This window comes from Crotalus tigris, unplaced genomic scaffold (assembly GCF_016545835.1).
Source record: "Crotalus tigris isolate CLP2741 ecotype Arizona unplaced genomic scaffold, ASM1654583v1 scf7180000019553.37968852642:3898890, whole genome shotgun sequence".
Taxonomy (NCBI): domain Eukaryota; kingdom Metazoa; phylum Chordata; class Lepidosauria; order Squamata; family Viperidae; genus Crotalus; species Crotalus tigris.
In genome coordinates, this window is record NW_024097591.1 from 3,416,654 (window position 1) to 3,433,078 (window position 16,425).

General features: G+C 46.3%; 1 protein-coding gene across 1 annotated transcript; it reads left to right on the plus strand.

Annotated features, from left to right (window-relative positions):
• Positions 1-5,123: 5,123 nt before the first annotated feature.
• On the plus strand, positions 5,124-16,069 carry LOC120317019 (methanethiol oxidase-like). Its single transcript, XM_039363249.1, has 12 exons — positions 5,124-5,257; positions 8,946-8,999; positions 9,332-9,444; positions 10,452-10,637; positions 10,843-10,963; positions 11,479-11,661; positions 12,104-12,282; positions 13,158-13,236; positions 13,679-13,800; positions 13,909-14,001; positions 14,352-14,470; positions 14,951-16,069. Exons 1-12 carry the CDS (start codon positions 5,254-5,256, stop codon positions 15,111-15,113), a joined length of 1,416 nt encoding a protein of 471 aa, XP_039219183.1. The 5' UTR covers positions 5,124-5,253; the 3' UTR covers positions 15,114-16,069.
• The last annotated feature ends 356 nt before the right edge of the window (positions 16,070-16,425 follow it).

Here is a 16,425-nt window from a genome sequence, read left to right on the forward strand (position 1 = left end):
GACCATCTTTTCATCTTCTCTTAAGAAACACAAGATAAAATAAGCAATCTGTTGGTGATGCCCTACAATGTAGCGACCTAGTTGTGTAACTGATTACTCTTCAGCTAAAATGAAGTTACAATGTAAATGGTAGAAGGCAACCTTACTGTAACAACTAGAACAAACCAAAAGGCTGTGCGATCTTAAATGTTAATATTAACAGAAAATGTATTTTGTGAATTAGAGATCGTTCTGCCTCATATGTGATGGAGGGACGTGTTGTTTTTAGATGGAGCTTGAAGGTAAGGTCTCATAACACCTGTCAGAAGACTTGTGAAGTGAGGGTGGAAGACACTGGCACATAAGAAATAACTGAAAATACACAGACCTAGAAATACTAGTAGCTACAAATTGATAAGAGGCTATGCTATGTAAACAAAACAATACAGTTACCACATTGTTGTGCATGGTTATTTACTACACACTTGCTACATGATTATGTACTACAAATTCCCACTAGATTCAGGATAGGTTGGGCAAGTTCAGAGCCTGGTGCTATTCTAAAGCTATTCTACGTTTTTAAAAAATACTCAACAGAAGAAAAATCCAGAAGTATAGGAGAAAAGACAACCATTTTCTGAAGCAGTACTTCAAATTCAAAATGATCTGGGTCTAAGATGCTATTAAATGACCCAGGTAGAAACATCATGCATCGGAAAAACCAAGCACATTAACTATGACACAGGGAATTATCGATGAACAGTAATTCAAAATAGTTTAGGAATTATCCAGAATAAACCAAAAAAGGAAACACGACAGGTTATGATAAAATCCAGTCGTTTTGACAGCTGATCAGATTCAGAACGCATGAAGCAACACTTTTGTTGCAATCCAATATTGTAAGCATCTCAGAAAAGGCAGGAATAGAATCGTACAGGAAGGATAAATGTTTTAGACGTCTATTAGAAGAAGAAAGTGAGGCTATTTAGAGCATGATCTAGAAGCGTACGTGTATATTGTATATGTTTTTAATTCACTAAAATCTGAGGAAAAAAATCTGCGTGCACCAGAGTGTTTCTCACTTTACTCTACAGTAGGCCAGCATTGTACATGTTTATACCAATGCAACCAATGGAAAAAGACTTGTAAAGATGAGCTGCACCATCCCCATACGATATGGTTTTGCCTCCCATCTGAGGCCACCCACAGTCACATCAACTGTTGCATGTCAGGACAACCCTGACTTGTTCAAGAGTTTCAAGCGCTGTAAAATAATGTAAAAATTGAGCAGTTGCCAACCATGACGAAGTGTGGGAGTTTTCCCGGGATGGCGCTTCCTAGACTTGGGAAAAGGACGACAGGGGTTTACAGCATGGATCCGTTTTGCAGAGCGTGGCCAAGCGAACCAGACCGACACTTCCCCTGTCAAAAGCACAGCCATGCCACCAAGATGGCAGCTCTCCCAACTCAACCGTGCCCTCTCTCGCTTCTGCGGTCTGCGTACCGCCACCAACTCCAGAGTTGTGGGATGGGGATGATGGGAGCTGGGCAGAGCATGGCCGAGGCTGCCTTTGGCCGGTCGCCTTGCAAAGCAACACGGGGCAAAGGAGGAGGAGCCCACGGACACCTCTGCCCCACGGATGCCTTCAAGAGGGCTGGAGGCCAACGCTCGGCCTCAGCCCAACTACAAGGAGGAAGGTGGGCCGTAGGGCAACAGGTGTCCGGAACGCCGTGCAGGGGTGGGCATCAGGGGCATCACCATGCAATGCACTTGGAGCATGCCAAGATGATGGGAGCTGTAGTCTGAGGTGCCACCGCAGAAGGGCTGTCCTGGGGGAGGGCCCCACCAGAAAGCCCCCCCCACTCCTCCAAATATTTGTCTGAACCTGGAAGGATGGAAGCCAGCAACCAATTCCCCTCCCCATTGATGCCACCCCACAGCTCCCCCCACCCCAACACAGCCCCTCCCCCCAACCACGAGGATTATGAATCAGCACTGGGTCTCCCCCAAAGGGGGGGAGGGCGAGAGAAAGTAATCCCTTCCAGCCAACATGGCCGCCTGCCCAGAAGTGAGGACAATGTTGCTGGGGGGGGGGGCTGAGAAACGCCACCCACCCACCCAATGCGAGGACGTCTCCCTATTTCCACGCATCTTTTTTTTCCTCCTCTTCCTCCTCAACGCCCCCCAACAAGGGCCCAGAAAAAGGGGGGAGGGGAGGAAGCGGCCTGCGGAGGGATCTGACGCTTCACTCCCTTATTCTCCTCCTCGCGCCCCGCTCGCCCCGCCCCTCACGGCGAGAGAGGAGAGAAAAAAAAAGAATCCCGGTATATCGCTCCGCGCTCGCCTCCTAACGAAGCGCGGGGATGGCCGCCGCCTAGCGGAGGGCGACGAAAAAGGGGAAGGCCACGCCTCTTTTCTCCACCCCCAGCCAATCGCCGTCCTCCCTGAGCCGCTCGCTCGCTCCCTCCCTCCCCCCCCGCTGAGGGAACCATCTCGCGCTCGCTTTTGTGTGTGCCGCGCGCGCCCGCCTCTCGCGCGCGCTCTTCCCTCAGCCCGCCGCTTCGCCCTCGTGGAGGGGGGAGTTAATGAAAAAAAAAAAAAGAGCGCAAGAGAGAGAGAAGCCCCCCCTCCGCCCACGGGGGCGGTTCGAACCGGTTTCCAACGGTTCCCCCCACCTCTGAAGGGCCCCGCGCACGCGCGCTGCACCCCCTGCCGAGCGCGCGCAGGGCTCTTCCCCCCACCTCCCTCCCTGCCCCCCCGCCCGTCCCGCCGCCCCCCGCCGCCGCCACGCGTAACGGGAAGGCGCCGACTCACCTTCCCCAGAACGGCCGCGGCCGCCGGTGGCTGCCTCGCCTCCCTCGCTGGGCTCCGAGGCTGGGCTCGTCCCCACGCTTAAAGGGACCCGCGCCCCCCGCCGGCTCCGGGGAGAAGGGCGACGCGGCGACGGCGGCGCGGCTCGCATGAGCCTCCCCGCCCCCTCCCACGCGACTCCTTTTTTTTTTTTTTAAAGGGGTTGCGGGTTGATACACAGAAGCAGCAACAACACACATACACACACACACACAAAAAAGGGTCCTGGCCGGCGGAGGGATACGGCGCCGTCGTCATTTCCTTCGGACCGCCGAGCGGCGCGCGGATTGGCCGGCGCGCCGTGACGTCACCGGCGGAGGGGCTCGCCTCCGAGCGAGGCTGCCTGGTTGAAGTTTGTGTGAGGCTGACAATTCTGAGGAGATTTGGAGGGGAGAGGTCGCCTCCCCCTCTTCCTCCATCATCTGTTCTTCCTCTCCCTCCTCTACCACCACCACCATCATCTTCTAATGTAGCCAGATAGCATAACAGCTAAACAAAAACACCATCGTGAGAAAAAATAATGCCAATTAAAATTCAATTCCAAAGATGCTGTCCCCTTCCAAACAGCTGGAAAGCAAAAATTCTTGGTTTTCTCCCTCAATTCCAAGAGAAACAATTCCAAAGAGGAAAGCATCCCAAATGAGAGACAACCACAAGGAAAAAAAAAACCCACGCTTTTGCACAAATGCTACACTTATGTAGCTTAATTGTAAGAAAGTAGGACTATGGAACATCTCTCAATAACGAATGGACATTATAAACGATTGAGACACAGCAATAAGTCTCTTGGTGTACCCAGTGTGTACTTAACAGACAAACCATACTTAGAAATGGGGCTGCCTATTACTAAAAATGGCAAACAGCGTTGTCCTCGAGTTGAACCACTGAAGCCCCGCAATCTTTTTATGATTCATTGGAATTGCAGGTTTTTGATACACTGTAGTTCATCAGCTGGAGGAAAGAGAAGGCTGTCCACCATTTTTAGTAATATGCAGTCAGTTAATAAGTACAAGTTCCAACTTACATATAAATTAGAATTAAAGATAGAGTTAGGAACAGCCCAGGAACTGCCTGTAACTCCTTATGAAAAGGACACAATATTGCAAACTGCTTTTGAGAAAATAAATAGTACTAAAAAGTTACATAATGTACTGTTAAAAGTACACAAGTTTACTTTAGCCTGTTTAAAATTTAGTTTCAAAGAGCTGTCGCATTTTAGTCTGTGATCATCAGATAACCAGGAACGAAATACAGAGTCAGGACCGTGCAAAGTGAAATAATATTGCCATCTACTTATCAGCATAAATAAATCACTCAGGCCCATTTAAATGCACCTCATGTGTCCTTTAACCTGTAGCTTCTTTTCAGTTGGTGTAAATTTCTTTATAGAACAGTCAATATCTGAAAAGCAGGATAAAAATATAGTAAATACATTCTATCGGGCTGCCAACCCAGTTTGAACGTAACCATTTCTGTTTGATTGTAGAGATTAGCATGGAAGGGTTCACAGATCCTGTTAACTGGAGGAGAATCAGTATAATATACTTTAAGGGTTGTTAGCATACGCAATGAAAATTCCACAAATTTCATAATCTTAATGGTGTGAAACAGGTTTGCTTCGGTTAAACAATTTGTCATTGTTTGAGCAGAAAAGAGGAACAAACTCAAGAGGATGCTGAAATCTGCTAATGGCATTTTAAAAAATGTAATCTGTAACATCGGCGTCCACCATGAAAAGTACGTGGTCAGTGCAAGACTTTACAAATCAAACCAAAAAAAAAGACTACACTCAGAACTGAGCAAAACTTGCCAATTGCTCACCAAATCTTATTAAATATTTGCTTATTTGGGCTTTAATTAACAGTAACAAGGGAAGAAAGGCATTCCTAAGGGTACTTTCAGCTAAAGAGGGAGAGAAATTATCTCCGAAGTGCACTGACAGTTGCTTGACAGGAAAGCAAAAGATCTCCGCTGCCTGCCAGCTTCAAAGCTATACTTGTGTCAAGCCTGTGCTGGGCGCTGACATACTTTTTGAAACACCACCTCCAGCTAAAAGTTTTTCTTTTCTTTGCACCTCCGGCCCAAAACACAGGGAGATTTTCTGCCTGGCGAAGCTAAAAGATGAGGCAGCCAACTATTGGTAGGACAAAGAAGCAGACCTTTCAAGAAAGAGACCCGAACAAGCAGCTTACAGAATCGGGGGAAACCATTGGATTTTTGCACTGAAAATGCAGCCCTCCCCATCTGGAGCTGCTCAGCAGTTTGCAATAGTCCTCCTCCCAACACGCCTCTTCTCCACCCACTGAAATACAGAGATATATATGTTCCTCTGCAAAAAGCCCTGCCTCTGGTCTGGAGGATCCTCTTCAGTTTGTCTGAATTCTTTGGAGAGAAGAGAGCAGGAATAACCAAAGTCCACCACCATGGGTAAGCCAAAACAAGACAGAGAGAGGCCACTTTCTTTTACTCAGCTGCAGAAACAGCCATGCTTTGTCCAGGATTTTCTGCGTAGTTCAGACTTTCCCAATTTAGAAGCTAGGGGAAGAGATTGGGGTAATTATTTTATCACTTCTGCAAGTTGGGGAAAGCCACTGATGCAGTTTTATTTGCAAATGGCTTGACAGGAGACCGCATATCGACTTTTTAAAGCAGAAGTATGACACCTCTGGGAGTTTGGCTTTTGAGGGGCAAGGCGCCAATGAGATTTCAGAACTTCTGCTTTTTCGACAGCTTTCTTTCTTAGAAGTTTTGGTGCAGGCAAAGTCCCTAAAAATCCCAATTGCTAAGAAAATCCGTTCTTAGTGCAATAGGATACCAATAACTCACACGTTTACTTCCAAAGATGTATTCTTGGGAGTCTATTTGCAACAGCTTTTATGCATAGAATCGTGTTTTTTCACAGTCTGACCCTCTGCATTTATGCTTGGAAAAAAGCGCCTTTATTTTCTTTGACAAGCACTTTGGCTTAGCACATGTAGTTCCAATTTCATCTGAAACTGGTTTATCTGCATTTGGGCATGTTTTTTTAAAATTTTGAAACTTAACTCCTTAATTCCTTTACGTCTGATGTCTTGTGTCCTCTAGAATCTCCTGACCACTGCTGTACCAAAATAAAAAATAAAAAAAAAATCCCCAGGACAGCTCCTTCAGCAATGGCTAAGCAAGGACAGGAGGACCCTGTCATTAGCAGGACAATGTATACAATCTCTCTCCAAATATTTTGCATTTTATCTGTCTTAGTTTGGGGTCAAACACCTCTGCAGGATATGAGAATGGGGGAAGCTGGTCTAAAGAACAGTGCTGAATAGTATTTTATGCAATTCTGTCTTTCTCTCTTAAGAGACTGCTTTTTGTATTAGGAAATGATCAGAAGGGGGGGGGGAAGCAGGAAACTACTTTCAAAAATTGGAGACCCAGTTCCCCCTCCCCACCCCACGAAAACTGAATAAGAAAAAGCAACAGCTCCATAAAAGGTCTTACATGGAAACACCCAGTGAGATTGGCTTTTGAATAAATACGTATAAGATTATGCTGTTTATATAAGCCTTTAGTAAAGAGAAATGAGCATTCAAGCAGAGAGTTGTACAAAGGTGAAAAAAATTGACTTGTTTGAAGTACCAATCTATAGAGGGAGCAAGCAAACGCTGAACACTGTGCCATCTCTACTCAGCCATGCAATTAACTAGGTGATTTTAGGTCTGTCAGTCACTATCAGCCTGGGCAACCTCACCGGGTTATTATGAGGAGAAAAGAAATGGTGAGAGAATTGGAAACCCTCCCTGGAGTTAATTCATAACTGTGCCTCCAGATGTTCCTGAACAATTCAAATTAAATGTGCCCCTGAGTCAGCTTTGACATCTGGCAACCACCTGGACAGGTCCCTGCAGTTCTCTTGGAGGTATTTTCCAAAACGGCTTGCCATTTCCTTCTTCTTCTTTTCTGAGAGGGAGTGACTGGCCCCAAATCACCCAGCTAGCTTCATACCTGACTTAGGACTTGCTTAGCAGAAAATGGGCGTATATAAACTGAATAAATAAAATCTGATAACCTTGACATGGCCTTATGTAACAAGAAAGCTTTGTTAATGAATTTAAACAGGAAGAGGTTGGAGAGAAATTTTCTCTATACTGCTGGTGTTCCTGATTTGCTCACGATGGGTAGAACTTGAGTTTCTAAAAAAATAAATGTGTTAGCCTATTACAACAAAACCAACTGAACTGTAAGCTGAACTAATTCAATTTATGGACCAAGGTATAAGTACTATACAGAGGTATGGCAGTTAACAGATTAACAAACTACATAATGGATATATATTCATATAACAGAAATATATCCTTTGAACCTTTTAAATTCCACCCCATGCACACAACAAACTCTATTCTCTACAGCTAAACCCGCACATACATTTGTCTGACTCTCCTAGACAGAGTCGTAGCTGAAGGTTTTAAGATGGCATTTTCCCAACTCTGGTATCCACTCAATCAAGTCAAATAAGCCAATTAATATGGCTACTTTCACTGCAAGATAGACTCGGGAGACCCGCTCTAACTCAGTTTCCAGAAAAATTGATCACCAACATCTACTTATCTTGCATAAGCTTCAATTAGGAAGTCCATCCAATTTAAAAACCATAATTTATTAGCAGTGCCAGATTAAATTACAAAAATAGAGAGACAGAATGCAAAGTCTGCACCCAACTGTCTGCTGGCTACTTTAAAAGTACGGTGACTGGGTTTATACAATGCATTAAGCTATGGCTTGTTTAATTCGTAGTTTGTGCAATGAACCTTAGTCGACTGGTTTGCAGATGCTAAGCCAAAGCCCAATAAAATAAGGCAATCATAGCACAATGAACTGTAACTCCAGCTTTTGTCATGAGGATATTGCCGTTTCGGTCTCGATCCATCCTCAGCTACCATAAAGCCATTTGACGTTAATAATTTTTTCCTTTGTCTGCGGTTTAATTTGTTACCTATTAAATCAAATAGGCCGGTATGGCAAATCACGGCTGTATTGCTCTGTTGCAACAGGATCAACAAAAAATACCTGTAAAAGACCCAACAGTTATTTGAAGACTGCATGCTGGGTTTTGCAAGTAGGGAGGGTTACCCCTGACCTCCAGGCATGCAGAGATAAAGCAGACAATGCAACGTGAAGAAACCGGTGAGGTAAATAGGTGAGGCAAAACCTGGGACTAAATGTCCAGCCTCAAGACTGGGATATTGGGCAGTTTCTCCATGGGGGTCACAAAATGACCAACTTCCCAGGATCATTGGGAGTAGAGACTTGTCGGGAATTTAGAGAGTTAAGTCCCAAACATACTGAAGGAATCACGTGAAGAACCACGGGACATCCTCAATTGTTTTGCCATTACCCGCTTGCGTGACAGCAGCAGCCATTGGGCAGTTGCTCAAGTAGGCTTATGAAACATTCTTCCCACTCTTCACGCCTGAAAATAAAATTTTATGACAAGGGTGTGTTCAGCAGCACACAACTTTCCTCTGAAAATTGGAAGCATCTGCTGCAAAAATTCTGGACTAAGCCCAGGGCCAGAATCTTTCTTCAGGCAAGCCAAGTGAATCCGCTCAGAAAGTCCCACTGGAATTGCTCCTCCGTGCCGTTTCCCTTCTCTCCCTCCGTGCACAACCAGCGTCAAACATGGGAAAGGCACACAGCTACAAGTCCTGAGCCAAACGGACCCACGTCTCCCCATCCTAATTTGACTCCTGATGAATATTTCGACCCTCTTCCATGCAAAAAGTCAAATTGAGTCAAGAAGAAGACAAGGTTCATTCTGCATCGAAGCAAGGAAACCAGGGCGTGCTATCTAATTTATTTTACCTAAATAATTTCTTTAACATGCACCACACTGTTTGTCCCTCTAAGGTCTCAGCAGCAACAGGGAAGGATATCCTTGAGGCCATGAGCACTAGCAACCTGAAATCTTAAAAAGACTCGCAGGAAGCTGAATTCAGCCCTAGAATTCCCCTCTCTGAAGCTATCGAGAAATTTATCAGAAAAGCCACCATCAAAATGACAGTGTTTCCAAAGCATATCCTGAGCTGAATGTCCTTTGTGTGTTTTTAACTTTCTTCCTGTCCATTCTGAATTGCAGCAAAATGTGGAGAGTGCGGGCCGGGATACAAAACCCCCCTGGATGCAATGAAAGGTAAGGGGATACTGCACTGATTCCCTTAACAACTGTGGTAGGAAAGGTCGTAAAACGGGGCAAAATTCCTCGCTTATTAACAGAACTTTAGGCTCAGTTGTGGTTATAAATCAAAAACTACTTGCAATCAAGTTAGGGAGGAAAGTTGGTCAAAGGTTTCGCTCATAAACAAATATGCTTTTATTAAGAAACTAAGTAGTTCATCGCTATCCCGTTTCTGACTGCAGCATCTAGAGGCGTTAATTAATAAATTGGCCAACATAACCTCCTTACTTAATTTCTCCTTTCTCTTCCTTTCTGTAACTTACTCACCACCTTTACTCTTCCAAAAGGGCCACGGGAAGAGATCGTCTACCTGCCTTGCATCTACCGAAACACCGGAACAGCAAAACCAGATTATTTGGCCACTGTGGATGTGGACCCCAAATCCCAGACTTATTGCCAAGTGGGTTTAATTCAGTCTCTGGGCTCAAATCTTGAGTTCAGAGCTGGTTTATCTTAACAATAGCTCAATATCCTAATAATGATTCACAGAGAGGAGCTCCTGGTTTTCTCCTGGCTTCAACTGCTGCTTTTCTCTCACCTTTTAAGCAAAAATATTTTAAATCTTAGAAAGAATCTGAGCCCAGCTGGGCCTCTAGGTGACTCTTTTTCCATCAAGCCTCAGGGGGGAAAAAACAGGATTCTCAAGATTTAATGCCACATGAACAGGAAGAAATTGCTGCCCAATACAGATAACTGAGAGTAAAACAGTTCCCTTCCCTGCAGTCTGTTGGGAAATCTGAACCCTGCAGTTGCCTTTCCTTGCTGCCTAAAATTCTAGTTGCAGAGCATCTCCTTTCAGATCAGATGCCCTCTCTTCCGATTCTTTCTTTCCTTGGTCTCTGGATCAATCTGAGGCTGCAGTCCCTCAGGATTTATCCAGGACAACTGGCCCACCAGTTGATCTTGAGCAGCTGCTCAAACCTTACTCCACGGACTCTCTCTATGAACGACACTTTTCACGGTTATTTCAGCAACACTGCCAATATCTGAAATCCTGTGGTCCTGATTGACAAATCACGCAAACCCATTTCCTAATCCCTACCATTATCTTTTCGGGGGGAGGGAGAAGAAAACCCAAAGTTCTGCACTCTGAAAAATGTTGGTTAATCATTATGGCCCAAACCCCCTTTCAAACAATTTGGAAACCATTTGGGGTTCCTGGCAAACTGGGGAAGGGGGAGAGTTGATTGGGCCATAAATCAGGGTTAGATGGTATCCTTTGGCTCTGATATTCTAAGTTCGGAAGCAGTTGAAAAGCCAAGATTTTCAGCTAATCCCCGTGTTCAGAATGATAAGGGAGACCAAGATCCAGCTGGGGGCTCCACACCCTTCTCCAGGCAGGGGAAGGACTGGGAGTCCTTTGAGGAGCTGTCCGTAAGGACCCGAATGGGCTCTGCCACCCTGCAGGTCATCCACCGCCTGCCGATGCCCAACGTTAACGACGAGCTACACCATTCCGGCTGGAACGCCTGCAGCAGCTGCTTCGGAGACACCACCAAGAAGCGCAACCGTCTCATTCTTCCCAGCCTGATCTCGTCCCGGATATACGTGATCGACACCGGCACCAACCTGCGGGCCCCCAGGATCCATAAGGTACACACTGGGCCTGGCTGGTGCTCAGGGGACCTTCAGGGACCCCTCCATAGGGGGCTTCACAGAACTATCTCCCTTCTCTTCCCCTTGGGACCGACACGTTTCTCACACACCCCACCACTGGGCAAAGCTTGGATGGTGAACGGCTGGGTGTGTCTATCCAGGGTCCACCTCTCCATCTCACCGGCCTAATCTTGTATTGCAGGTTATCGAGCCCATTGACATGTATTGGAAGTGCAACTTGGCAAATCCTCACACCACACATTGCCTGGGCACTGGTGAGATCATGATTAGCACCATGGCGGACCCTTCTGGCAACGGAAAAGGTATGTCTTTTTTATGTTTGTTTTTTTTAATTCTGCCTTTATTATTTTTATAAATAACTCAAGGTGGCCAACATATCTAATACTCATGTGTCCAATCACACTTGGCCAATAAAATATTCTACTCTGTTCTGTTCTATTCTATTCTGTATTCTATTCTGTTCTGTTTTGTATTCTGTTCTGTTCCATTCCATTCCAATTCCAATTCTACCTGAGAATATTTGAGTGGGAGAAATCAGATGGAGATATTGTCTAAGCTTGTCTCAGCTTTGTGCTATCTCTGTGCAATCTCTCAATGGCTCTGGGGGGAGGAACGGTGCCATTCACCCTCGGTTCCAAGAACACTGAAATAATTTCTGTTCGTTTATTGCACTATTGGATGCTGCCTGTCTTCACTTTCTTCCAAACCACTGGAAATCACCTCAAGGTAACACATCAACTCGATAAAGAGTCACCTTGTGGTGAGATGGGTGGCAAATAAATTTAACAAATAAATAATGTTTTGTTTTCACCGGCAGGGGGTTTTGTGCTGCTGGATGGAGAGACCTTTGAGGTGAAGGGTAACTGGGAGAAAGGCACCAAAGTCCCATGCTTTGGCTACGACTTCTGGTACCAGCCCAGGCACAATGTCTTGATGAGCACTGAGTGGGGAGCGCCCAAGTGCTTCGCCTCTGGGTTTAACCCAGCAGATTTGGAGAAAGGTGAGAGAACGGCTGCCTGCTGTCATGTCTTCCAAGAGGCCTCTTCCGGTAGTTCCACAGGCACCGCGTATCCTCAGATCAGAAGCCCAGCAGGCCGTTGGGTTAAAGAGAACCTGGTTGGAAGCATCTTCCGTGGTCCAGAATAAGGATTGGAGAAGAAATGGGCAAAGCTTGGCAGAAATTGAAGTCTGAGGGCCCACATCATGGAGGCTCCTTGGTGCTCTCTGAGCTTGCTGGTTTTTTGCAGACCTTTCATTACCCAAACTAAGTAACATCATCAGTGCTAGTGGGGTTCGCTGCAAATGCTCCTTCTAGCACAGGTGATGTTTTACCTAGTTGGGTCATGAAACATCTGCAAGAAAACAGCCCAGCTCAGAGAGCACCAAGGAGCCCTCAAAGAAAAACCTATTACTAACCAAACCCTCCTTTCTCACCTCCGAAGGCTGCTATGGCGGAAACATCAACGTGTGGGACTGGACCACTCACGAATTCATCCAGACGATCGACGTGGGCAAGAACTCCATTCCGCTGGAGATCCGATTTCTCCACGACCCAGATGCGGCCGAGGGATACATTGGCTGTGCTCTCAGCAGTGCCGTCCACCGTTTCTACAAGACCCCGGTAAAAGACACCCCCCAAAAAATAAATAATTACAGCAGAACAGAGTGAAGAACAGTCCCCACGGGCAGCCAGCCAACCTCCCAGAGCCTTAGGAGGTGTGGTAGGCCCCACTCCCTAGAATTGTTAGGGTCCTGAGAACTACTTGTTGCTAAGTGGGCAAGGCACATTTTTTTCAGTTTTCATGTTTTGGGCGAGCTTTCCTTTGCACTGTGGAATGCAGAAAGGCAACCCCAAAATGTTGTCTAGCTAACATTTCCTTCGAGTCAAACTTGACTTCCAAAGATGTCCACAGAGCTTGTTAGCAGCATGCATTTTTCTGGGATTTTTTTTGGGGGGGGGGGTTAATTCTCCATTTTAGTCTCTAGCCTTAAGAATTTTGGGTGGTATCTCATCCAGAGCACACAACAGGTCTGAGCTACCTGAAGTCAGCCAAGGTCATCTTGGTGTGCCACAACTGGGCCACTCAAATTCCATCGTACCGTGAGTAGGAGTTCCTGAGTCAGGGATTGCCAAGGCGTGCCACTCGGCCCCAAATTCACCCCTTCCGGTCCTCCTTGCATCCCCAAACGTCAATTTGTAAGTGCAGGTAATCCTTGACTTACAATAGTCCATTTAGTGACCGTTCGAAGTTACAACGGCATTGAAAAAAGTGACTTACAACCATTTTTCACACTTACGACCGTTGTTGCAGCACCTCCCCGATGTCACGTGATCAAAATTTGGATATTTACCGTCTCCTGGGGTTACGTGACCCCCTTTTGTGACCTTCTAATCAGCAAATTCAACGGGGAAACAAGGTCCACTTAAGCCTGTTACTCTGTAGGTGGGGCTCTATCAAGGGTAACTCCTCCCCTTCTGCTGTTTTTTTCCTTCAGGAAGGAACCTGGGCAGCAGAGAAGGTGATTCAGATTCCGAAGAAGAAGGTCGAAGGATGGCTTCTGTCGGAAATGCCAGGCTAGTCCAGCAAGCTTTATATTGGTTGTTTTTGTAATCGATCCGAGTTGTGTTCTGCCACCGTCTTGCTTTGGAGCTAAATTCAAACTCTAGCTCAATATAAAGTTTCAGCATCTCGCCTCTGAGCCAGGAGGGGTTCCTGTTCTTTAATTTACTCCTTTAATCGTTTATTAGAGGATTCAGGGAAAGCCGTGACCTTCGCAAGATCCCATATTCATTACATGACATGGGTTTTGTAGTGGTAGCTGCAGAAGAAATATTGAGTCATTGCGTAAAGACCGTTTTCAACGCAACTTTACTCAACCAACTATGTAGCCTTTATGCAGCAAGTCAATATTTCTGTCGGATACTTGCAAATCTGCTACTTGGCCCAAGTATTTGGGGAGAAAGTTGGTTCCTCCTGTAAGATGCTGCCTCCTGTTCACACAAAACTCTCCTGTAGGTCTCATAACCGATATCCTGATCTCCCTCGATGACCGCTTCCTATATTTCAGTAACTGGCTTCACGGAGATATCCGCCAATATGACATTTCCAACCGCCGGAAGCCCAAGCTGGTGGGACAGGTAGACACAAGGGCAGGGAAGGAGGGACGCATCGCTGCCTGGGGGGGGGTCACTGACTCTGCGGGTGACATGGGAGATCCTCACCCAGCTGTGTCTTTGCCCATGCAGGTGTTTCTGGGAGGCAGCATTGTCAAAGGGGGTCCCGTCAAAGTGATTGAGGATCCAGAACTGGATTGCCAGCCGGATCCATTTGTCATCAAGGTGGGTCAAGGCACTGGGCCTCTCCCCCCTCCTGGATTATTTTTACATTTTTTTTCCCTTCGTTAAGTCTCTGTCTCCCTCCATTTCATTTTCGCATTTGTGGAAGGGATGTTCAGCTCCATAGGAAATTTTGCGGCCAAACCATCTTCGCAGAACACAGAATAACAGGGTGGGAAGGAACCTTGGAGGTCTTCTGGTCCAGGGGTGTCCAAACTTGGCAACTTCAAGACTTGTGGACTTCAGCTCCCAGAATTCCCCAGTCAGCACGGGGAATTCTGGCTCAAAGCCTTCTCCGCCTCTTGAGCATGTCATCCCAAGTTGGGTCACGTCTGTTTTCTCATCCTTCACAGGGCAAGAGAGTTCAAGGTGCCCCCCAGATGATCCAGCTGAGCCTGGATGGAAAACGGCTGTATGTCAGCACCTCTCTCTACAGCGGATGGGATAAGCAGTTCTACCCAGACATGGTCAAGTAAGACGGCCTCTCCTTCGCTTTTTTCCTTTGCTTACTCAAAGCAGAAACAAAGCTGGGTCTTGAGACAGGCAGAAATAAATCTGGAAGTTGTGTGGCATAGTTTTCGAAGGTTGCTAGAATCGCTAGGCCTTCATTCACCATGAGCGTGGAATTTAAAGTGACACGTTAAATAAATGTAAAAGGCATTTCTTCTTTCAGCCTAGGGCAGGAGTAGGCAACCTCGGCTCTTTTATGGCTCATGGACTTCAACTCCCAGAATTCCTGAGTCAGAGCTGACTCAGGAATTCTGGGAGTTGAAGTCCATGAGCCATAAAAGAGCCGAGGTTGCCTACCCCTGCCCTAGAGAGTTACATTTGTGTGTCTGCAGCGTCGATTTCCAGAATAGGGAGAATCCGTCCAACTTCAAGTTTCGTAACTGTGGTGGTTCCCAAAAACGCATAGTGAAATTCTGTTTTATCTTCTTTTTTTCCCCCCCAGGGAAGGCTCCGTCATGTTGCAAATCGATGTAGACAGCAAGAAAGGAGGCTTAAAAGTGAATGAAAAGTTCTTAGTAGATTTTGGGAAAGAGCCAAATGGGCCAGCGTTGGCCCACGAGATCCGCTATCCGGGTGGCGACACCACCTCCGATATCTGGCTCTAACGTTGTCCCCAGCTTCGAGCTAACCAGTTTTTCCTTCAGCTGCTGCTTCTTCCTTGCCTGCTCCTATGTGCAGTTCCCTCCGGATGGGGTATTCCTTGTTCTGCCACAAGGGGGCGCTCATACACTGCGCCCACTTTGCTGTGACACGATCTCAACCCCGGGACTTTTGACATTGGATTTTAAAGCATCTCCTAGTTCACACTTTCGCCCCGCTTTTGCTAGTGCATAGCCAGGGAATTGCACATTTTTACCAAGAAGGAAATATTTTAGGCAATAAACTGTGCCCACAATTTTTCTCAGGGAAGACATGGGAGCGTGAAACCCATGTTTTTCTGTCTTAAGGCTCCCCATAGTGGAGGAATTAACAAAGCCAATGATCTTATCGCTTGTGTGCAGGTAATCCTCGGCTTACAGCCACAATGGGGACCAGAATTGTCATTGCTAAGGCAACTGCGAAGTGAGTCGCACCTTTTTTTGGTCACAGTTGCTATGTTCAGTCAATCCGGCAGTCCTTAAGTGACTCTGCTTGTTGGAAGTCGGTTGGGAAGGTTGCAAATGTTGATCACGTGACCCAGGATGCTGCGACCGTCGTGAATTATTCATGCTGGTCGCCAAACGCCCAAATTTTGATCCCGTGACCAAAACCACCAACGGTCATAAGGGCGAGGATCAGTCATAAGTCTCTTTTCAATGCTGTTGTAACTTTGAAATGGTCGTGAGGACTATCTATATTTGGAGCAATACAGGCTCATCCCTTGTTTCTTAGGCCTGTGTGAAATCCTTTGATTCAGAAGTCCTGGAATACAGACGGGGCTGTTTGTGATTTAATAAGCAACAGAGCCATTCGTGGAACCTCTTAGCGTTACCTCTAGCAAAAGAAATAAAATAATGTATTTCTTATCTTTGCTGATCACTGTTCTTTTAAAAAAATTAATAAATGGATTTTCAAGAGCAAAGCGTTTCTCGCCTACCCAAATTTCTTCTCTTCATCTCCACCCAAGTAGACAATTGTGCAATAACAATGAATAGCCACCAGCCATCACAAGCCATCAGTGCTCACCTCTTTGAACATAGCACTAGAGGCAGGTGGCAAAGGACGGGAACACTGCTCCTCCGTTTCTCACGAAAGGTGTGAGCCTGAAACCTGAATGTCTGTAGCCCAGGGCTCCCCGTCTCCCAGCAGTGTTCACACTTTTGTCTTCAGCTCTGAAATCTCTGGCCCTTTAATCTACAGAGAAGAAAACAGAAAGCCAAATAAGCAGTAATTGCCCTCCGAACCTTTACTAGGAAGCCAGTTTGGTTCCACCTTCAG